At 40.8% G+C, this 20,967-nt stretch overlaps 1 protein-coding gene across 3 annotated transcripts in view; it reads left to right on the top strand.

Moving 5' to 3' along the window:
- Positions 1-5,022, top strand: part of JAKMIP2 (janus kinase and microtubule interacting protein 2) — a 105,114-nt gene extending 100,092 nt beyond the window's left edge. For all 3 annotated transcript variants that reach the window (XM_043490664.1, XM_038414734.2, XM_043490663.1), the window contains one exon: positions 4,549-5,022. In XM_043490664.1, coding sequence (XP_043346599.1) covers positions 4,549-4,569 — 21 coding nt within the window. In that variant the 3' untranslated portion in view covers positions 4,570-5,022. The remainder of the gene's footprint in view (positions 1-4,548) is intronic.
- Positions 5,023-20,967: the final 15,945 nt, after the last annotated feature.

Below are 20,967 nucleotides of genomic sequence, written 5' to 3'. Positions count from 1 at the left end.
GCAAGGGCGGTTTAGGTTGGACATTAGGAAAAACTTCCTAACTGTCAGGGTAGTTAAGCACAGGAATAAATTGCCTAGGGAGGTTGTGGAGTCTCTGTCACTGGAGATTTTTAAGAGCAAGTTAGACCCTGCGGGTACACAGCGGTCTTCTAGGGGATACATCAACTCAGCTAGATATTTGCCTAGTTTTACAACAGGCTACATAAAAAACACTAGCAAAGTCAGTGCAAACTAAAATTTCATACTGACAATGACTCATTTATACTGCTCTGTATACTAACTATACACTGAAATGTAAGTACAATATTTATATTCAATTGATTTATTTTATAATTATATGTAATCATTTTTTTTCAGTAGTAGTGTGCAGTGACACTTTTGTATTTTTATGTGTGAGTTTGTAAGCAAGTAGTTTTTAAGTGAGGTGAAATTTGGCTGTACACATGATAAATCAGACTCCTGAAAGGGGTACAGTAGTCTGGAAAGGTTGAGAGCCACTGGTCTAGTCCTGCCTTGAGTGCAGGGAACTGGACTAGATGACCTCTCTAGGTCCCTTCCAATCCTACAGTTCTATGATTCTTTTTGTGCAAGTGCAATTTGCTTCCTCAAAACTTGCACCTGCATTTTCTGCTCCTCTGGGCACAATTCACTTCAGCTATGGATACAAATCTCAGTATTTACACCTCCAGATATGCCACTGCGGGAGTAAACCAGGAGTTAGAGACACCAGCACTCTAATTTTACCAATGCAAATTGCACCCAGGAGAAAGAAAACTTGGTATTAGTTTTTGAAAATGTACCACATAAAGTATACTTCAGGGGCTCAGTTCAGGTAACTATGTTTATAAATGTGTCCTTGAGAGTACATAGCTATGATCAACTTTTTCTCCCTTTCTATTCTGTACACAATATGCCTGTCAGAGTAGCAGCCGTGTTAGTCTGTATTCAGGTACTCCTTTTCTTTTTACAATATGCCTTGATACTGTAGAGACTTGCAGTGTGATGCACCTAACATGATGTGCAAATTGCATTTTGCACCAGTATTAGCACTGATCAGGAAATGTACTTTGTGCCAGCAACATTTTCAATAAAAATCAAAAAGTTTTCATTTGCATTGAAATTTTTGTTCAAAAGTTTTCAGGTTTTTGAAGAAAAAAAATCCAAAAATGTTAAGCCAAAATTTTTCATTTTTTCAACAAAACCCCCCAAATGTCATCAAAATGGCTGACAGACATTTCAACATTGACCCCAAAAAAGCCATTTTTTCATTGAAAAAAACATGTAGAGCTGGTTGAAAATTTTCATTTCAATTAGCACAGGAAAATTCCAGGTCCCAGCTTAGACTGGTTAATGAATATTTTATGAGAATTTATGCATGTTATTAGAGTGCCAGAGAGGAAGGGAGGGGGGATTTTTCAGGTACAGAAATAAGACAGAAAAGCCACAGAATTAGAATTTCAGAGAAGGGCTTTTCAGGAACCGTAGGTGTAAGCCAGCATCTTTAGAAATACACATTCCCTAAATTAGAAAACTGCCTACAGTTTCTAAATGAGATTCCTGACTCCTTATTGTCTGAGAGCCTGTGGAAATATTTTAAACGTGCCCTTTAACACTGAGTGGCTGCCTGCCAGAAGAAACTTGTCAGAGAGTATTTGTATGTCTGGCTTACATGGTGACTTTCAAATTACAGTCTCCTAATTATTTCCAAAACATACTGAAAGTCAGTCTGAATTCCTGCTTCCAGACGTGTCACCTCCTCCCTCTGCTTTAGAGCAGGAGATGAAAGCACAGTCACATGGGAAGAAAAAATCAGGAGCAAAGTTGAGTACATTGTAACCACCATATTCGGTAATTGCCAGAGTGACCTATTTGGAGAGCTTGTCCATCCAGGTAATGTCTGGCTAGAGAAAGCTGATGAAGGTGCTTCAGATTGGAGCTCCTCATTAACAGTCCAGTAAAGACCATGCAGAAGATTATCATTTCTGTTCATTTGCACACAGTCGTCCTTTAACCTGTAAGTGACCAACCTCAGATTTCTAGGACATAATGCAATGTTTCAGAGTAGCAGCCGTGTTAGTCTGTATTCGCAAAAAGAAAAGGAGCACTTGTGGCACCTTAGAGACTAACAAATTTATTAGAGCATAAGCTCCGATGAAGTGAGCTGTAGCTCACGAAAGCTTATGCTCTAATAAATTTGTTAGTCTCTAAGGTGCCACAAGTACTCCTTTTATTAATGGAATGTTTGCTAGATTCAGGCTTGAATTCTCAGATGTACTGAACTCACAGAGCCATGGGACAGTCCAGGGTGACTCTAAACCATTTTTATGCTTCCCCCAATCTAATGGATTGGCTGGAATTATAGTGGGCACCCAGTGTAAATTAGAGCAGCATTAAGGCCAATCTAATTTATATTGGCTGGAACAATTAACTAGGAACCATTCCACTGGATCAGGATCCACCCACCTCTATCCCAACACATCTCTTCCCACACCCTTTAACTGATTTTACAACAAGGCCAAAATTCATCTCTTATTTACACTGGTGTAAATCAACAGTAACTTTATTGAGGTAATCAGAGTTATTCGATGTATAACACCAGTGTAACTACAGCAGAATTTTGCCCAGTGGAATTACTCCTGATTTACAAGGCTGCGATATGAGAATCAGGCTTACATTTCCCTGCCTTAGGGAACTGTAAAAGTCTAGGTATCATTCAGGCCCAGATGCTCAAAGATAAGTGCTAGATTGTCTAATATGATTAGATATCTATGCTCATGTCTTCCTTCTGTTGCTTCTCTCTGTGCCTGAGTGTAGTTACAGGAGCTGTGTCCAGCTGGCAGAATCTAGCATTTCTAGGCTATCCTATCAGATATCTGAAGTTCCATCCAAAGAAGAGACTCGTTCATTTGTTGTTTTTCATGCCGAAAATTAGGATCTCATGCCCATGCCCTGCCTGCCTTCCTATGAGCAGGGAGAGGGATTTAGATCAGTGGGAAGGCGGGCGAAGTGAATTTTACAGCTAAATCTGTGTAGAGAACAGAAAATCTGCCATGACAATAGAAAAATTACAAAAGGACACGGGGATATAAATGCAGAACATACTGAAAGGGCATCTTCCAATTCTGTCTACATCCCATGGGTGCAATTTGCACCAACTCAGTCTACCTCCCCCACCCTGATGTGCTCATTCCTTACTGCAAGCAGGGGAGGTAGCACATGAACATTCTGGGAGAGGTATAGGTAGCCTTGAGAGAGGCATTGGCAAACAATTCTGCATCATCATCAGATGGTAGTATCACTATAGTTGAGTCTAGCATACTATTTAACAGCTGGTTTTCAAAGCTAACATCCATGTGCACATCCAGATTGCCTTGAAATTTGTATTGCCTCATCAGGGCTTAGGGTAGGGTTAGTGGTGCAAATTTTGGGTCATTTGAGTAAGGGGTCCCAAAGTAGTGTCCTAAAAAAGTCATATCACATCAACATTTTATGGTTCTTATAATTTGGTGGGAAGAGCACAGGAAGCAAACGGCTCAGTGTCTTTGCCAATTGCCATAGTATTCCTGGATGCCAGTTTTCTTAGATGCTATAATTTTTAGACTTTAAATAGATCCATTTGTAAAACTTCCTTGAAGTGTAGCTGGAGACCCATTTTATGTTCAAAAAGAGTACATTTTTCCATACCTCTCTTTACAGTTTATCCTCTCCTCTTCCCTTAAGCAGCTGGGGGCATACAGAGCTGAAATTTCAGATGACGATTCATGGCCTCCTAGGGTCAGTACAGCTGTTGCTTTCAGGAACGATGGAGAAAGGGTTACAAAGGAAGTAAATAAAGTGCTTGAATGGGAGAAAAACTGTAGAATCCATTTATGCAAAACTCTCTGGAGTCTGCTGATATGAGATTCCCCTAGTTGGGAGAGTTTGGGAGGAAAAGGTGTGTATGTGCAAGGACATTCAGTTTGCCTGGATTTTGCACCCTGTGAATTTGTTTCAGAATTTAAATGGACCTGAAACCCCAAAGCAAAACTCAGAAGAAAAATGCCAAGTTTTTCCTGGTTTAAGCAAAGCCCATAATCCTTCCCCATCAGTAATAAGCAGGGTGGATGGACTCAAAACTCAGCCCCAGACTTGGTCCTGGTTCATCCAAAACACAGTCCAAGTTCACTTAAAAGTTTCATGAACAAAGGGCTTGGGGGTTGTCCTTTAACCAGGAGAGTTCCACCTGCTTTCATTTCTCTCTCCTTGTAGAAGTTTTAGGCAGCTCTGGTAGAGTGGCCTGGTTTAAGCCCTACTCCACTGAAATCAATTGCAACATTCCCATTGACTTCTAGGGTGTAGAAGTTGGGTTCTAAATCCTTGGCCTTTGGTAGCAGAGGGATATAGCTTGCTGTGTTGAGGAATACCATGTGTTAGATTCTTGACTAAATCCTTTCCAGCAATGGAAAATCTCCAAAACCCTGAGCGTGGGTGGGAGGGAGGGAGTGATGGACAGATAGATGCAATCTCTCCATTTAGCTAATACAGATGTTTTTCTTTTCTATTTTGTAGAGTGCCAGACTACACAGATAAGTCCTTAGAAAGGCAAATGCTTCCAAACCCATGAAGAAGAGAACATTGTTTACACTGATTTAAAAATACAACAACAACCTGTAGCCAAGACTACAACCACCATGTATTTTAAAGCCATTATTCAAGATTTGTTACTTGACAGTTCCTGTCTAAAGCTACAATATATGCTGCATTTAATGAAGTTCTATATGTCAAACTAAGAAAAAAAAGAGGGGGGAGAAACAAACTGTGAACATATTAAAGAAATTTTAAACAGAATCAGCAGATGAAGTACAAATGGGCATTGGGCATGGAACCAAAGTTACAACAGAACAATCTATCCCTGCTGTGCAGGGGGATATTAAATGTAACAATGACACCCCACGGAAAATAAATCAATATTAAAGGGACAAAGCAGGAGAAACGCTTTTCAAAACTGTGAGGGGATACTGACAATAAAATATTCAATTTGAATCATCCGGCTTCCTTACTACAGGGACTCTCTTTCTCTTTTTGGTTTAAACTCAGGAACAATGACAACTGCAATGTGAACAAAAAGAAAAACATACTCTGTTTTGTTTCATGATGGGCGAAACTGGGCATCATGTCGTACGTGGTGGGGATGTTAACATACCACCAGTTAGCAGGGCAGACGAAGGGAAGAATGTGGGTGATGGACCTGATGAGGATTTCTGACAATGCTGTAGCCTTATCTTTCTTATTGATCCCTCCATAAAGAACAGCACGTACATTGCTAGATACTTTTCATACATTTTAAAGACTGACACACTGAAGAAACGACCACACTTGATTTCACAAGTACTCCTAACGTATCTAGGATCACTGGAATGGGACTGAAGAAAGAAATAATGTGTCGGGGGGGAGGGGAAGAATGCCTATGTTATCTGATCCACAGAACATTGATTTCCAAGCTTGTCTAAAATTGAATGCTAATGAACATGTGAAATAGTTACGAATATTTCGGTTTTGTTTGTCAAAGTGATTTTGTCAGCGGGCTTCTTGACAAATGGTGCATGAACCAAAAATAGGTAATAGTTGGGCAAAAGCATCTTAACTAGACACAGGACAAATGTATCACTTGTCATTTATCACAATTAAGGACCGGTAAAAGTAGTTTGCCTTTCAATGCAACACTTATCTCCCTGTTACAATGCACAGGACCTGATCTTACTACCCTTAGGGAATGTCTACACTGCATGCTCTTTACAGTGGTGTGCAGTGTTCATACACTACTGCATGCACCCCTAGCACAGGGTCAATAGCAGTGTAAGTGAGGCATTGCTTAGGCGAGTAAAGATATGCCAGAACTTTAGGGTACGTACCCTACAAGGATCTCTACACACCCAGGCAGCGTCTCCCCATTTACACTCCTATTTTTAGCACTGTAGTGTCCTGCTGCCATCCTGCTGCAGTCTTTCCCTGCCTCAGGCAGGAAAGGCTCTGGCAGGGGAGAGGCAGCGGGAATAGGCCCCTGCAGCTCCCTGTGGTGAGGAGAAGCTCTGACAGCAGAGAGTTGTTGGAGCCTTTCCCCATCCCAGAGAAAGACTCCAGCAGCGAGGGAAGGCTCATGCAGGAGGAGGCATCAGGCTAGCTAACTGTAGTGTGGATGCAGTCTGCTTTTCACTGAGGCATGTAACTACATGCCCGAGTGAGTGTGCCGTGTAGACATATCTGCTTACCTGAATAAGGCTCTTACTCACACATGTAGTCCTATTCATATGGCCAAACCTTGAGAAGTGCTGAACACCTGCAACTCACATGGAGAGTTAAATTCACCCCTTTTGCGGGGGGGGAGGGGGAGCAGAAAGGCAGCATTATCTAATGGCTGGGGCACGGGAGTGGGAATCAGAAAATTTGAATTCTATTCCCCACTCTACCACTGACCTGTATTATGACTGGGACAACTAATGCTATGCCTCTGTTTCCATTCCCCTTTGTTTATCTGTCTATTTCAGTTGGAAGGAATATCTCTTATGATATTTTTGTCTAGTGCCAACATAGTAGGGCCTTGATCTTGGCTGGGGACTCCACATGCTACTGTAATACAAAAAAAAAGATAAGGGCCAGCACACAATCTGTGTATTACTTAAGCCCTCAAAATAGGTCTTAAATTGGACTTAAATAATATCTACTTCTTATACAATGCTTTGCATCAGTAGATCTCTAAGTACTTTTCAAAGGAGGTGAGTATCATTATCATCCCCTTTTTAGAAATGGGGAAACTGAGGCACAGATAGGGTGACTTGCCCCAGGTCATCCAGCTGGCCAGTAGCAGATTTGGGAAGTCCAGAGTCTCAGTCCAGTGTTCTATCCACTTCGCCATGTTGCACAGGTCTTGTGGGCTTCTGCAACATGTGAATTTTGGAGATAGTTTCAGGTACTTGGCAACTCCCAGGGTCTATCCCGTTGGGGCTGCTCACATGTGTAAGCACTATTCATTAGAGTAATTGCAGTATTGTATTCCATTCTACTACAGGGGGCCCATTTGCTTCCTGCATGCCAATTTAGAAGCTATTTGTCAATGGCTTTTTCTCCTTAAAATAATTTAAATTGCAAAACCATGTCATCTTTTTAAGATTCTGTTTTAGCAAAGGAGTCCATTGAATTCTGCATCAGGAATATGTTTGTTACAGGTCAGTAGATGGACATGTTGAAAAAATGCAATTTCACTGCATGTTCTTTGTTCAAAGGAAACCCTGCGGTAGAAGAGTCTATGCAGCAGGTACCATACGTGCTTTCCAGAGGTGCCGCTAGCAGTACAGTATTGTAGCTCCAGAGCCAGAACCATGGAGAGTCTCCCACACAATTATGCCCTGTTTGTATTCTTGAACAATCTTTACAAAATCTTCTCAGTTACAAAAGACAGTTTTCTCTCTGATTCTGTTTCCTCTGTTCTGTGGCAACACAAGTTAATTTCATACCCATTTGTCAAACGGGGTATGTCTGCACTGCAATTAAAAACCTACTGCTGGCCCATGCCAGCTGACTCAGGCTCGTGGGCCTCAGGCTAACGGATTGTTTAATTGCAGTGTAGACGTTTGGGCTTGGGCTGGAGCCCAGGCTCTAGGACTCTGCAAGATCAGAGGGTCCCAGAACTGGGCTGCAGACTGAGCCCAAACATCTACACTGCAGTTAAACAGCCCCTTAGCCCAAAGCCCTTAGCCCGAGTCAGTTGGCACAGGCCAGCTGCCTGTGTCTAACTGCAGTGTAGAACTACCCACAGTGTCCTGTGAAATCTCAGGCCAGGCACTACTGCCAACAGAAATAATAGGCTTTAGTTAAAGATGGCAAATTATGGGCTGGACCCCATCAGCCCACATTCAGGTGAGTAGTCCCAGTAAAGTCAATGGGCCTGCTCACATGAATAAGAGCTACCAGATCCTGCTCTGTATTTTGTGATGTTGCATTACCTCGTGATAACCCGTGGCCTCAGTTTTCTACAAAATGATTTTTTATCTTACCCAAGACCATTTGGTTTCTGTCAGTCAAAGCAAGGGTTTGTAAAGCAGAGAAAAAGTCAGGTTTCAGAATAAACATTCGACTTCCTTTGGGACAGACTTCTCTATTTAGAACTTCTGAAATACACTGCACTTCCCAATGAGTCTTTGGCTCCCTTCTGCACTCAGAAATGCATCTTGTTCCGGTTTTTGTCTTTGATTGGTATGTCTCATCCCTTACAACTGTATTGGCAGAGTTGACAGGTGCCGCATCAGTCATTCATTCTCCTCTTTATCTTTATAAAAGGTTATGCAACCTTTGGGGGGGTGATAAATTTGAAGTTCCATAAATAGAGCATTTTTAAAAAACAATTTAAATGGCACTTGCACACTCAAATCAAGAAGATAGATATCTAACAGCAAAACGAAGCAAGGTGCTGAGTGCTCCTAGCTCCTGTACTGGAGATGATGAGCGTCCTTATAAAAAGTTACTGCAGTTTACTACAGTAATAGTTACTGCCGTATCACTATTGTATGCTATAGCATTTGGACGATTACTGCACCATGCTGTGGTACTTCCTTTTTGTAAGGGCCCGTTGCAGGATTGAGCCCTAAATACCCAATTCTGCATGTGTTATTGCCAGGTGCAAATTTGTTTTATGGTTTATGCAAGCTATTGCATATATGAAATTACAGGAGTAAATTTAGAGGCGGGTGCGGGAGTGTCTTTGAAAATGTAGTGCAATGGGTATTTCCAGGTGAACTGCAGCAAATTCAAACCCCACCTGAGCAGACTTGTTGGAGGTTCACGTCCCTTACCCTTCCTTCAGTGCAATCCATGCAGATGTAATTTATTCATTTACAGTGTACAAAATGGTCTGATTCTGATCTGTTACCGAATATTACCATGTATTTGCTATCTACATGTGTGTTGCTTCAACTTAATACATTGTCTCTGTTTGAAATGTTCATGACTGAATGGATCAAACTCTGTCCTTAGACCAGTGCAACTCCATTGACTTCAGTTGGGTCGAAGAGTTTATATGGGCCTGACATTGCACTATTACAAACCATGTTTAAGGACCAGTCTTGTTCCCACTGAATTCAGTGGCTATACTCCCATTGGCAGCAATGGGAGTAGGTTCAGGCCTTACAATGTAACAAAAAGAAAAGGAGTACTTGTGGCACCTTAGAGACTAACAAATTTATTAGAGCATAAGCTTTCGTGAGCTACAGCTCACTTCATCGGATGCATCCGATGAAGTGAGCTGTAGCTCACGAAAGCTTATGCTCTAATAAATTTGTTAGTCTCTAAGGTGCCACAAGTACTCCTTTTCTTTTTGTGAATACAGACTAACACGGCTGCTACTCTGAAACCTGTCAATGTAACAAAGGGAGTTGGGATCAATCCAGATGGAATTCCCCAGCACTTGAAACCTACTGTAAAAGCTTATGTATTTCAAGACAGTTGTGGTTATTACAACAGGCTATGTGTGTGTGCATGCTCATCCTCTCTCTCTCTCTCTCTCTCTCTCTCTCTCTCTCTCTCTCTCTCACACACACACACACACACACACACACACATTCTCCATCCTTTTTGCTAAGGCTCTGGAGGTGGGATAGATAATCCACAGTCACCTGTATGTGGATTGTGAAAATCCTGCAAGATACCACTTGGAGTGGATTGCCGGATTTCCTCCGGAGACTTGAAAAACAACAACGACATTTACCCCTCCATAGTGTAACACAAACCGTGCCTAATACATGCCCATTGACATCAACTATATAAACTTTCTACATTCAGCTAGATCAAAATGAGTTCACCTTTTAAAATACACACACATACACACACACACTCATATACCTGTATATATATATATATATATATATGTATATATATATATTTATTTGTGTGTTTGTGTATATATGTTTGTTTGTATATATATATTTATATATATACATACACACACACACACACACACACACAAATATATATACACACACACACACACACACACACACACACACACACACACAAACTGTACATATATATATATATCCCCAGTGTATATAGTAGAATGTTGTTATAGCTTACAAAAGTGTACTTCCAATCCTAGGAATGAGGACTCGGGCCAAGGGTTGTTTGGATGACATGGCTGATTAAACTTCTTGAGGTAGGGTTGCCAATTTTGATTGGCTGTATTCCTGGAGGTTTCATCACACAACATAATCTTTAATGAAAGATTAATCTTTAATTCCTGGAGACTCCAGGACTATCCTGAAGGGTTGGCAACCCTACCTTGTGGTTTAATTTTGCATCTCACTGACAATTTGTGTCTTTTTTATGACCACTATCCTGCAGCTTTATTCCTGCTCTCTCCATGTTGTTCCTGAAATTCACTGGGCAAATTATTGAGATGCCTCCCTCAAATTAGCCTTGTACAGCACCCACAAACAAACAAACAAAAGTAGTGAATACCCATGGACTTTCCAAAGGACAAAGGACTTTCCCACACAGTTCAGCAGTATTAATATCAACATGGGTCACAACTCCAAGCTCTCCTTTTGCAATGCTTACAGGATGCATTACTGAGCTTTCCAGTCTCTCGTCCTAAACTCAGTGGGACTATCCTATGAATCAACAAAACTTCCAATTCCACTGCATCCCATGTGGACTGAATTGGCCAGGCCTTCGTTTTCACTGAGTCTACATTCAATAAACTGCCTCATAATCTTTGGCAACCCAATAGGGTTTATTTTCTCTTTCGCATCAGCACCTGTACATATTTTGCTCCTGTTTTTGTGTCTATTCCACAAGAGAACTGTAAATGAATTGGCAGAATGACCCTTTGATAAACTCTGTATATGTATATGTACTATATGTATTAATGTGTAGATGAGAATCCTTATTGTATGTAAAGTTTTATGAATGGTTATTTTTTAATTTATGTATTTAATATAGGATTCAATGACCTCTGGTGTTTTAGTTTGTATAAAAAAATAAAACAGCAACATTTTTAAAAAGCTCAGTTTGCATTCACTGATGTGTTCAGAGACTATTTGGATTCTGTGTGAAGGTGGTATGTAGGGCTGACAGGGACCTCAAGAGGCCATCTAGTCCATCCCTGCCCTGCACAGAGGCAGGATTAAGTATACTTAAACCATCCCTGCTAGGCTTTTGTCCAAACTGTTTGTAAAAACCTCCAGTGATGGGGATTGCACAACCTCCTGAGGTAACTGTCCCGGGACTTAACTATCCGTATAGACTTAGTTAGAAAGTGTTTCCTAATATCCAACTAAGCTGATTACGTCTTGCCCTACCCATGGAGAACAACTGATCTCCATCCTCTTTATAGTAATCTTTTCCCTATTTGAAGACTGTTATGTTGAAGTGGAGAGAGCAGTACACCACAGGTACATACACATGCAGACGCGACTACTATAAGCAGGCAAGGCAGATAATGTCTCGCCATAACATAACATACTCTGAGTTCTGACTTTATGAGAGGCTCCACTCCCCTTTGTAGTGGACTGGAGATACTGGAGCTAACCAATTAAAAAAGGCAGGGTGGGGGGCAATTCACTTCCCCCAATAGCAAGACCGAGTCCAGATTTGCTACCTTTTTGGGGTAAATCCTGCCTCTCCTTCCTGGCTGATACTGAGGAGATGGGCAGAAGGGGGTTGATGATCAGTTTGTTTCTAGAGAATAGCTGCAGGGGAGGGGCGTTATTATGATTGTAGAATCTGGATGCAGTTTTCAAAGGGACCTTACGCATGCTCTCTCCATGCACTCACAACCACCCAATGTTTTCAAGCACTAACTCCTGTCAGTGAACACCCTGTCACCTGCACATAACAGCATCATGCACAGTAAGGTATCTGCTGCTCATAAGTCACAGAAGCGCAAACAGAAGCAGCTGTTTGAAACTGGGGCCCATCCTTATTTTTCTATTATTATTTTGTGCATACACCTCATATGTCAACAATTAAGCCCATTTTATAAACAAATCAAAAAGCAGGGAGCAGTGGAGTAACTCCACCAAATGGGGCTGGAAGAGGCATTTCAAATTCCCATCCACGCAGCACTCCTTTCTTTTGCATATTTCACTTGACAGAATCATCCTCCATAATATGTCAGGTTCCTGTTCACCACAATCCTGATCTAACTTAGCTCTTCACATTGATTGAATCAGCCACAAGCTTCTCAAGTCTCCAGTGGACTATATTTAATAGGTCCATGGAAGTTGATAGACATTATTGTTAACAAAACTTTCCTTCTAAAGAGTAAATTCCATTGTGGCCAAGGTTACTCTTGCAGCCCGGCTTCTATGCAATGTTCTAGACACTGAAATACCCCTGCCTGCATAGCAATGAGTTCCGCAACTTTACTCTGAATGACTACAAAAAAAAACTTGAAATCACAAAGTGCAGCAATCACCCAGTAAGCCAGTGGCCATTACATTGCTAAATCCCTTAGAAGAGAATAAATTCCACACAGTTGTATATGCTCAGGAAGTATAACTTCAGTTTTACTAGATTACATTTTGTGGCAACTTTTTATATCCGCATACATCTATTACATAAGATGTAATTATGTTATGTTATCTCAAAGCGTTTAGCGTTGTGTAAGGTGATAGAATGAAGTATGAAACAAGGGCACTAATTATTTAAATAAGTGATAAAAATGTGGAAAGGAAGTTTGTACATACTCTCTCTCTCCTTTTCTAAGATGCCCAATCCCCAGACAATCCACATGGGCAGGTAGCTGCCTGCACCCTTTAAGAGGTTATTGTCTCAACAGGTGTCATCCTGCTTAAAGGGATGCTGTCAGGTAGCAATGGGCTTAAGCCACTGCATTTGGGCACTGAAGTACAGGATTTTGTCACAAACCACTGTAATGTTGGGGCCAGATGGAAAATGCAAATGCAGATCTGTCTTTGGATTTCAAACATTTCAACGTCCACAGTATTCAGAGATGTTAGGACCTGGATTTTTCATGTATTAGCTTTTTGGTTCTCTCCCTCTCTCAGGTGCTTACAGTTCACCAATCACCATAATATTTAGGCATCATCTTTATCTATTTGTGCCCATTTCTATTTCAAGATTTGCCAAAACCACATTGACTTGCTCACACATTTTCTCTTTGGCAGCCAGAGACTCAGCATCCCAATGAGCTTGAGCATTTAGCGTTTCCTCCAGCATCACAATGCTATCTCTAATTACTACCCCAAATACGACTAAGTTAAACCTCAAGCTAGAGTTCAAATATGCCATATACACCTTTTTTTTTTTGCCTCAGTGCTGATGAAGTTCCTGAGTCTCATCACAAGATGGCAGCATGTTTCTTCCAGACTCCTTCCCCCACCCAGACAAGGGTTGGGTCAGTAGAAAATCTGAGGAAGTCAGTGCAGTTTTCCTTTGTGAGTTTCAGTGCCCCAGTTTCATATATGTTTCCCCAAATCTGTTCCTCCATCATACATACACACAAAAGGGATGTTAATCGGAGAGCAAGAGTCTCACCCTCTCTGCTGCTACACTGGGTCACAACTAAAAAAACTAAAGCCCACTCAATGTACTCGTTTTTAAAATAAATCCCTATGTTTCATCCTGGAGACTGGGCCAGCTAAGCAATGGCAGATGCAGTAAATTAACTTAGAGATCTAACAGACTCAGCATTCACACTCAGCCTTGGAACTAATTACACACGCACACACACCAATTCAGTCTCACTCTTGTGCGGGGTGGCGGGGGCAAAGGATAAGGTCAGTCTGAATCACTCCCTAATTTTCAGCATTTGAAAACACAAGTATTTTTGCCTCTGTTTATAGGCAAAGATTTATTGTGTCTAGCTTTTTTCTCCCTGTGGGGTTCTGTTCGCAGCAGTGATAGGACTTTTCTCAGACTCATTTGCTTGAGCTTCTCATGTACTTTGGGCCAGACTCTGATCTTAGCTGTGTTTTGTGTAAATCTGGAGTAACTCCATGGATTTCAGTTACTTTGGATTTAAACTACTATCAATAACAGCAGAATCTGGCCTGTTCATCTTACAAATATGAAGAGTTGAGCAATTAACATGTAGTTAGTTATCTGTTTAGTGAATTTCCCGTTTGAGTTTGTGAATTGTCTACAAACGGATCACAATTTTCTTTAATGTATTTGTAATGTAAAATTCTTAAAGCCAAAGTATTTCTACAAATGCTTCTTGGCCTGTGGCTTGTTCACAAGCAGTTCATATGAATATTCAATAATCAGCATTATGGCTATTTTGATTGGAGACCTTTGTCAGATGGTATTGTTTCTCTTCCTCACTGGATAAGCATAACTCATAGAATCAAGTTTTGAGTGAATACTCACAAATTAAGAATCTGAAATTCTCTTTCTGTGAATATATACACTAAAAATTAACATTTTTTTTGCAAACATCCCAACCAGTGAACTCATTCTCTAGAATATTCATGAAATATATATGCAGAGGTGGCATTAACATAGCTGAATTTACATACAGTTCAAATGAACCCTGATGGGAAAATGTTTTGCAGTAACTCATCCAGCTCTAAAAATACCTGAACCAAAACCAATATTCATAATGAGGGGAAACAGTTGCATTTTTCTCCAATTCCTGCTGGAGTTCACAAGCCTAAGGTGCAGATCATAATATTTTCCACTATCATTTGCAAGCAGTGGACAAGTACGTTTCATCTGTTACTAATCTTCCAAAAAAGGCAGACATGATTTAGATACTTTAATGCCTTTACCCCCTGCATAGGAACGCCTGTGGAAGTGATATATTGCCCAGCTTAAAGTAAGCATTAGAAATGGTAATAGTGGCATTTTGTTGGCATGTTACTTCTTTCCATGAAGGAGAACAAAGGATGCACTTGTGTTTTTGTTACAGACTATCATTCTGCACCGTTCATGATTAAAACACCCCCTTGGGTTAATGAAAGAACTGGACCAGGTTTGCTGGGAGAAAACAGAGTGAGATTGAGATTTCTTGTGCTGTAGAACATTGCACAAAGCACCAGACATACTGTGATGCTGTCTAATTAAAATATAATCATGCAAATCATTGTTGTTACCACTGCTATATAATTGCAGCGAATCTTATTCAAAATATAACTCATGGCCAGAAAGGGATAAGCAGCTTGCAGGCTGGATGATCCAGAGCCAACCTTTAAAGTCATGTTAGAAGGTATGCAAATGGTAATTAGGGCCATTCATGGTAGATAGGCTAGAACTTTGAAATGCAAACCTATAGTGTTAGAAGTTAGGGGTGATACTAATGGTATATGCAAAAAGAAAAGGAGTACTTGTGGCACCTTAGAGACTAACAAATTTATTTGAGCATAAGCTTTCGTGAGCTACAGCTCACTTCATCAGACTTTTGCGGATACAGACTAACACAGCGACTACTCTGAAACCTGTAATTGTATATGTGTACTCATAAACATTAGCCATGTAAACAAACAGTTCCTGTCTGTCTGTCACTATAGTTATAGATTCAGAGATCAAAAAGGGAATATTAACATTTAGATTAATCTTGGGGGAAATAGTATCATTGTCAATATGTCTCTTTGAAGTTTGTGATAGACTGCCTAAAGGATAAAATTGCCCTATGTTAATTTGTGTAACTAATTACTGGTAGTGTTTAGGAAAAGGAAGGTTACATCAAAAGCCTATTGTTTACCCCAGCCTCTATTGTCAAGTGGATGCTAGAACAGTATATAAAAATGGCTTGGGTCCTGAACCTGTTATCTCAGATTTGCTTAAGCTTCATCAGGGGAAGTTTAAGTTGCAAGGTGAGATCTAGTTAAGCTGGTACACCCTGGATATGATATTGGACATTGGACTATAACCTATGGACTAAATTCTAAAAGAACTCTTTGCACTATAAAGCTCACCATCTCTGCTATAAATCTGAACCTCAGGAATTGAACTCATGTCTGTACGTATATTGATCTTTTAAGCGTACACTCTCTCTTTTCTTTTTTAATAAATTTTAGTTTAGGTAATAAGAATTGGCTATATGCATGTATTTGGGTAAGATCTGGAAGATTCATTAAACTGGGAGGTAATGTGTCCAGTCCTTTGAGATTGGTAGAACTTTTTTATATGGTGAAATAAGATTTTCATTAATCTTCATCATATCTGACTTGGGTAACTAGGTGGAGGCCTGAGACTGGGTTACTTTGAGGGAACTATGTTGTTGGCTTCTGAGTAATCAGTGAGGTATAATAGAAGCTGTTTAGTGCTGGGTTGGTAAATCTAAGCATTAAAATTTCCATCAGCTTTGGGGTGGTCTACCCCATTCTTTGCAGTTCACCCTAATAGAGTGACCTCACCTGGCTGCCCTGGGCATCCGGTCACACATGCTCTGAAATTAGCACTCCTATTTAAAATGTTTATATAACCATTTCCTGCCATCAACTGACATACTATTGCAAGTGACCTTATTTGGGGCCCCAGAAGTATAAGAACCTTGTAGCAGACTAAACCAGTTTCTCTGCTGTTTTAACCCTTAGAACCCTAGCATCTCCCAGACTGCCCCTATGGGAAACAGAAAAGGATTTAATAGAGATGACTATGGGGAGGATTTTCAAGAGTACCTACCTACCATTAACTCAATGAGAGTTGGGTACTGTCAAAAACCTTGTCTTATATCTCCATGAATTGTTACCAAAGCAATCAAGGAAGAAGGAAAATATGTCTTGGCCCTTTACACGAGATGCTAAATACTCCACTTCTTAGAGCAAAATCATTCCTCCCTGCCCAACAGCTTCTCACTGAGCAAAGATTAATTGTAACTGGGAATTAGACTACTAAGTCAGTCTTGGCAATTCAGCAAGGAGAAATGTTTCCCAAAGAGCTTTACTCCTCCAGTCTTATCACCAGGAGTTTGAGTTGAATGCTCATTAACAAGCAAGAGATAAGAAGTTCCTGATCAAGCTACAGCAAACCTCTAATAACCCAGAGCAAAGCTCAGCCTACTCTATAGCTGTTATATTTGGCTCAGTCCCTGCTAACTTGAGCAATTTTCCCAGCTGCTTCCCAGGGAGCCATTTTATAGGGTTCTCTCTCCAGAGTCCTGGGTTCTTGATTGGGGCCTTGCCATGAGCCCTGGCTCACTACCTTAACTCCTTCCACCTGAGTGGGACACCAGATACCCAAGAGACTTCCATGTCCACCCGAAACTGTGCCACACAGTTTGCAGATGGCAACACATTGAAACAATTCTGCTTTCAAGTCTAAAGGGAATACAATTCATTCTGAGTTCAGCAGGAGCCAGCTATCAACTGCGCTGATTTCACAGGTATTACTATTTAAACAGGAAGGCTCTTCAGACACAAAGCCAATATTAAAAGGGACTGAGGCAAACCTTCACCTATATTTCCTTCTCTGAGGGCTGCTCAGATGAGCTGATGTGCTGCAGTGGGTGATTAAAATCTCTATGATGCACTGGGAACTCATTTAAGGAATTTAAATAGAAATTTCACAAGATGGACTTGAATCACAACAATGGATTGGAACAGACCTTTTCCCCCTGCCATTACCCTCCCTGAACTGTGAGAGAGATCAGATCCCAGCTTCACAGCTTGCACCCATATCTGTAATGGGCAGAATTAGATCAGCATTTCAGCAGGGCAACAAATGGTTTTCCTGTCCCGTGAAAATGTTTGAGATTTCAAAAAAAAATTCCCATTCCACATCAGGATGTAACCAAGACTTTTTTTTTCTAATTAAAAAAAGAGATAGAGTTCAATATGGCAAGGTGTCCCTACCCTCTGTTTGCCAGAAACTGGGAATTTGATGGATCACTTGATGATGACCTGTTCTGTTCATTCCCTCTCGGGCACCTAACAATGGCCACTATCAGAGGACAGGATACTGAGCTAGATGGACCTTTGGTCTGACCCAGTATAGCTGGTCTCTTGTTGATTCACTCAGGTTCTAGTCCCTGGTCTGCCTGATTCCCCGCTAGGATAAGGCTATTCCGGGGTGGGGCTTTCTCAATGGCTTCTGTGGCAGCTGTTCCACTTTGAATAAATAATTAAATATTCCTGAGGCTAGCAAAAGAGTGCCTCTATAGCCTGGTAGCTAAGGTATTTGCTTAGCATGTGGGAGTCTCAAGTTCAATTCTCTACTCTGCCTCAGTCCGTTTTTTCTGATTCAGAGCAGGGACTCCCTGCTGGGCTCCCCTGTGTGGTCTTACCATGGGGCTAAAGGCTCTTTGGGGGTGGGTGGGAGCTCGCTCGCTCTCTCTCATTTTCACCAGGAATTCCATTGGACCTAAGGATATTTACTCAAAACTGATATTTTTTCACAAGTTTTGTGTTTGACGAATCTGCATTTTCCAATGAAAAACCATTTCATCAAAAATGTCCTGACCCTCCCTGTTCAGCATGTGACTGGTCAAACTTTAAGGAGGGTCATGTTTGAAGCCAAACCTTGATCTGAACTCCAGGGCCATGACCTATCTCTAGTAATGATCAGTAGTGTTATGGTTAAACAAGGTTTTTCTCCTCCCCAGTCCATCTTCCCTTTCTGTTCAACACCATTGCACGGTCATCTTACTGCCCATCCATATTTGCATGGCAAAGACCTGGCAGGTTGCAAACACCAATAATGACTTTGCTGCCAGACCAAACAGAACGATGTGATGCTGAGCTGAGCAGACATGAGTAGCCATTATTCCAAAATGAATCCTGAAATACTAGCCAAGGGAATGCAGAAACCGAAGAATACATTCCTTTTGATAATGGGTCTGGCTAAAGCACAGGGCTGGGCTGGGCACCAGGAAACCTGGGGAACCCTCACTCTGCCACGGATTCTTTGTTTGACCCTGGGCATGTTACTTCACTTCTGTTCCTTAGTTTCCCCATCTATCACATAGTGAGGTTTAATGCTTTCATACTTGGACATTTAGAAGGGCGACAGTGAAAAATAAAAAGACTCTTTCCTTAGGCTTGTTCACGCTGAGCATATTAATCCTTGATGGGACATGCTGGAGTTGTTGAGCCTTGTGTTGGTCATGTCACAAGTAATGTCTGTTATCGGCAACACAGTAACTCCAAAACATTGATATGACAAAGCCTCTAACTTCAAAACACAGCTGACACTTCAAAATGCGTCTCCTCCCATTAATTCCCAGGGCGTGTTGCTCTCCTGAGGTTCCACAACCCTCATCTGCTCCAGTAAACAAACTGGGCTTGTCAGGCTTTTGCTGAGGTTTTCATTCCACAGAGGAGAATCAGTCCCTTTCATGCTCCTACTCAGGGCAGCAGCATAGTGATGCTTTCACTGCATTTGTTGTCAGAGAGACCAAATATTATTCTGTCTTTTTGGGGAAACCCGTAATCCCATAGGCAGAAGGGCAGTGCAAACAGCATGCACCACAATAGAGCCCTTGTAGAGACTTGCCAGGAAAAGTCTTAGAGGAGCAATGGAAAACACATTTTTAAAGTGCACAGATGTAGTTACTCATGCAATTTACAATCTTTCCACCCTTTTATACTCAAATCCATAGCAAACCTAGATTAAGTATATTCTATAAGTACAGCATATCCTGATGCAAAAATTTCCTGTTTACTTAAGCTGTTATTCTTTTCCAATAACCACTGGGAACTGGATCTTTAAAGTAAAAAAGGTGTCTTTGTATAAAGATAACAAAATTCATTAAATGGATCCAACCCGAACAATCCAGATCTGGACCCAAATCCAAATTTCCACAAAGTTCAAAGGTATGTATTTCTAGCCCATCTATAAAATACTCTTAAAATAATGAATGGAACAAAAAAGTCAAGCTATGCACTAATCTTTGCCCTTGTTTATAATACCAGACCACAAGGGCACTCAACATTAAAAGGCAATAAATTTCGAATGGAATGAAAGGGAACCTTTATGCCCATAATGTACAATAGGGCCTGTGGAACTCACGGCTGCATGATGTTCAGGCCAAAAAATTAGTACTTTTTTTTAAAAGGACTATACGTGACATTTCTTATGTGTGAGAAATGGAACCGAGCCACAGATTTAAGACATGGTATCTGGAGTCAGATTTCAAATATTCCTAAAATAAAACAATGGATGGGGTTATTCAGATCTGGGATCATTAGAAGCTAGCTGTTAAATTTGAATCTTAATCCTGGTGTAGGCTCTTCAAGGAAATTCAAGGATGTCTGGATCTAAAAATGCCTCTTCTTTATACATACATAAATAAGAATAGCCTTTGCAGCCAGGACATATTTTATTAATACTTATGGTTCAGAGCATGAACTGATCACCAAATGTGGACAGAAATAAATTCCCCCCAGTGTACAGGTTATATATCTATCTATCTATCTATCTATCATTCAAAAGTGTACTTGGTTTTAAAGACAGGTTTCGGAATAGCAGCCATGTTAGTCTGTATCCGCAAAAAGAACAAGAGTACTCGTGGCACCTTAGAGACTAACAAATTTATTTGAGCATAAGCTTTCGTAGGCTACAGCCCACTTCATCAGATGTATGCAGGGGGAAATACAGTAGGACGATTTTATATACACAGAGAACATGAAACAATGGGTGTTACCATACACACTATAACAAGAAAAGGAGTACTTGTGGCACCTTAAAGACTAACAAATTTATTAGAGCATAAGCTTTCGTGAGCTACAGCTCACTTCATCGGATGCATTTGGTGGAAAAAACAGAGGAGAGATTTATATACACACACACAGAGAACATGAAACAATGGGTTTATCATACACACTGTAAGGAGAGTGATCACTTAAGATAAGCCATCACCAACAGCAGGGGGGGGAAGGAGGAAAACCTTTCATGGTGACAAGCAGGTAGGCTAATTCCAGCAGTTAACAAGAATATCAGAGGAACAGTGGGGGGTGGGGTGGGAGGGAGAAATACCATGGGGAAATAGTTTTACTTTGTGTAATGACTCATCCATTCCCAGTCTCTATTCAAGCC

The sequence above is a fragment of the Dermochelys coriacea genome, chromosome 8, assembly GCF_009764565.3.
Source record: "Dermochelys coriacea isolate rDerCor1 chromosome 8, rDerCor1.pri.v4, whole genome shotgun sequence".
Lineage (NCBI taxonomy): Eukaryota > Metazoa > Chordata > Testudines > Dermochelyidae > Dermochelys > Dermochelys coriacea.
Note: the sequence above shows the minus strand (reverse complement) of the source record. Positions and strands in the feature narration are given on the sequence as shown.